This window comes from Cynara cardunculus, unplaced genomic scaffold, assembly GCF_001531365.2.
Source record: "Cynara cardunculus var. scolymus isolate 2C unplaced genomic scaffold, CcrdV1 Un_Scaffold_8670, whole genome shotgun sequence".
Lineage (NCBI taxonomy): Eukaryota > Viridiplantae > Streptophyta > Magnoliopsida > Asterales > Asteraceae > Cynara > Cynara cardunculus.
This window is the reverse complement of record NW_020204380.1, coordinates 9229-12295: the sequence shown is the minus strand read 5'-3', so window position 1 is coordinate 12295 and position 3067 is coordinate 9229. Positions and strand designations below refer to the sequence as shown.

The window sequence follows — 3067 nt, the reverse complement described above, 5'->3', positions numbered from 1 at the left end:
ACTATAAAACTACTAGTACAGAAATCAAAGAAGAAGGTATTATGTGCACAAGTTGAGAATTTCTTTGTGGAACTTCTCTTCAGCTTCCTAACGATCCCATTGGGTGCCGTAAAACGTTTAACAAAGGATAATTCTTCTCCGCTGGGTATAGATAATTTGTACAATAGTATTTCAAGTTTCGGAGATCGGAAATACTTGAAATCCGAGGATGTCACGACCATGTTACTTTGCCCGAAACTCGCAGCTAATTATCTGCGTGTGACCGACTTTCTTCCCATTTACGATGTAAATACAAGCAAGGGTCATTTCCTTAAGGAACAAACGACATTTATAGTTTCTGATGATCTAGAAATAACAGTGTCACCGTCTATATCAACAATTTCGAAGTTCAACACACTTGGCATTTCTGTTGGTGATATCGAGGTTATCGAAGCGAGCGTAGGTGAACAAGAGGTAAGTTATCATTTAGAAACGTGATTAGGGGTTTAAGACGCCAAGAGACAGTCTCAGTATATTGTTTTAYAAGACRGGTGTGTTATCTAAAGGTGGTGCAATAAGTTTATATAACAAAATTTCGATGTTTTAACAAGTTTTTTAGGACAAATCTTAAAATAAAGCGTTGTATTAATTATTTTATAGGATACATTTGAAAAATGTCCTATAAACACTTTTTTATAAGACATTTTTTCWGATGGTATTCTACAAAATAGTTGGTATGACGTTTATTAAAAGTGTCTAAGAAAATCTAAAGATGCTCAAAAGCATCCTATAAACCTATTGCAACACTTTTAGATAGGATATTTTGATGTTTGATCCTAAAAAGTTATGTGTTGGTGAGACACTTACACAATTTTTATCGTCTTAATATAAATTTAATTTTGTTGCAGTGATTATAAACAAGAGAGGAAGTATAGATGGAATAATAATTGTATTTTGGACACCCTTTTCTTGATTATGCAGGCACTTTTAATCCTCAAAGCTTCTATCACCTCAACATCGGCTTTAACGGATTGCCTCGATGCGCTTATGAAGAAGCCAAAGGCATCGACTTGAAGCCCTAATTCGGTTGCTCATGGATTCAGTCATGATATTTGTGTCTTGTACTAGTATTGTTAATGGTTTACGCTCGTGTGTTATGACTTTGTGTATATGTATATCGTTATTTCTATTGCAAAAATTGTACTTGATGATGGAATAGTTGTGGATTTATATTGTTTAAAATGATTTCAGTTGAGAAAGCCATGATAAAGTGACCCTGATATTTAGGTGTCAGTGTTAGCATATTGAAATCAGTTCCAATTTTTCGTTCAACTTCATCGGGACCTTTGGTTACTAACATTAGAAACAACAAACCATGTTAGCCATATCGAAAACTGAATACTGAAAGGTACCCAAACCTTTGGTCACGGGAAACAAAAGGGTTTTAGCCTGTGGCGGATCCGTAATTTTTACCTAGTGGATAGATTAAAGACCCGCAAAGTCGTCCGATGTGTTTTTAGCTTAATTCCACCTTTTTGAGGAACTTTTTTGTAGATTTCGAGGGACTTATCGGTTTTTTTGTTGATTTCGAGGGACTTTTCCTGTTTTTTTGGTTGATTTAAGAGATTTTTCTTTTGCTTTTTGATTGATTTTTTTCGATGTACTTTCTTCGGTTGGTGGAGGACAGACGAAAAGTCACTAGAGGGAATTATAGTAGTTTTTTTAACCTTCGATAAAAGATATTTTTTATGGGGCCCATCCCCTCACCTTTTACAAACTACATCCACCCCTGGTTTTGGCAACGACTTTTATCGTCACTAAAAGTCCACGTTATAAATAGTTTATAACGGCGACATGTCCTCGTTATAGCTTGTGGTTGAAACATATCGTTGCTAAAAAAAGGCATTGCCAAAGCATACTTTTCTTATATAACTATGGATGTGCTTACATATTCAAATGAGAACTATGAGATTTGATGTCCTTCCCATTTCAGCTCCCCATCATCACTTTCTGAATCCACAGCTTAGCAATTAAGGTGTCATTTATCAAACGCTTACTCGGGTAAGCACTTACCAAGTCATTTTACTTTACCGGATGAATATGGCAAGGAGTAAGAATCTTACCCGATAAGAACGAAGACAAGAATCTCAAGTCTTATCCAGTAAGTGAAGACGAAGACTCTTACCATGGTTAACACTTACCGGGATAAATTGTTGCATACGATGCGTTTTAATGAATAAAATCTTGCCCAGTAAGTAAGCGATATTGTTGAATTTTACCGGGTAAGTGTCTAGATAAATGGTCCCTAAGTTTCAATAGGAAGCCTAATCTCTCATACAAATATGGCACTTGAAGCACGTGTTTAATTTGTTTCAATGCAGATATATCATTTATCAAAAACAAAAATAATACATTATCCAAGTTATAACATATTAAAACTTTTAAATAAGACAKAAATGTGAAACCTTCGAAAATCGTTCATCAAAATGGATTATTATAACTTGCTTCGTAAAGAAATACTCAATCATAACGTTGTTCACGTGTATGATCATTATGGTTATATTTGGTAAACTAACTAATAAGTTAGGAACCGTATAYTAAACACTTACTTGGTAAGTGCTTACCGTATAAATTTCCTTATCGGCATGAGAARGGCCAAAAATCTTACCGGGTAAGAGCGATGAGAACGATGAAGAGTCTTACCCAGTAAGTGAGGATGACGACTCTTACCCAAGTAAGCGTCTGCCAAGTAAATTGTTGCATTCGATATGTTTTGATGTACTAAAATCTTGCGCATCAAAATAAATCATAGTGTTGACTTCTATCGATAATCACTTATCGGGTAAGCAATTGCGTAAACGACCCCTAAGTTTAGTTTCAATGCTGTAATAACAACGTCGTTGATCTTGAGTAAATTACCTGTTTGTGGATTACATAATCCATCAACACATAAATACACATACAAATGGTTGTTATTTGCTAATTAAACTTTAAATCATGTGAAACCAATATGTTTTCAATTAACCATTTTTTTACACTTGAAACTTCACAGCAAAATGTTGTGAAGGTAACTTTCACAATGTTTTTG

At 34.6% G+C, this 3067-nt stretch overlaps 1 protein-coding gene across 1 annotated transcript; it reads left to right on the top strand.

Annotated features, from left to right (window-relative positions):
- The first annotated feature begins 15 nt into the window (after nt 1-15).
- On the top strand, nt 16-1215 carry LOC112505143. Its single transcript, XM_025109090.1, has 2 exons — nt 16-453; nt 961-1215. The coding sequence occupies exons 1-2, from the start codon at nt 220-222 to the stop codon at nt 1051-1053; spliced, it is 327 nt and encodes a 108-aa protein (XP_024964858.1). The 5' UTR covers nt 16-219; the 3' UTR covers nt 1054-1215.
- The last annotated feature ends 1852 nt before the right edge of the window (nt 1216-3067 follow it).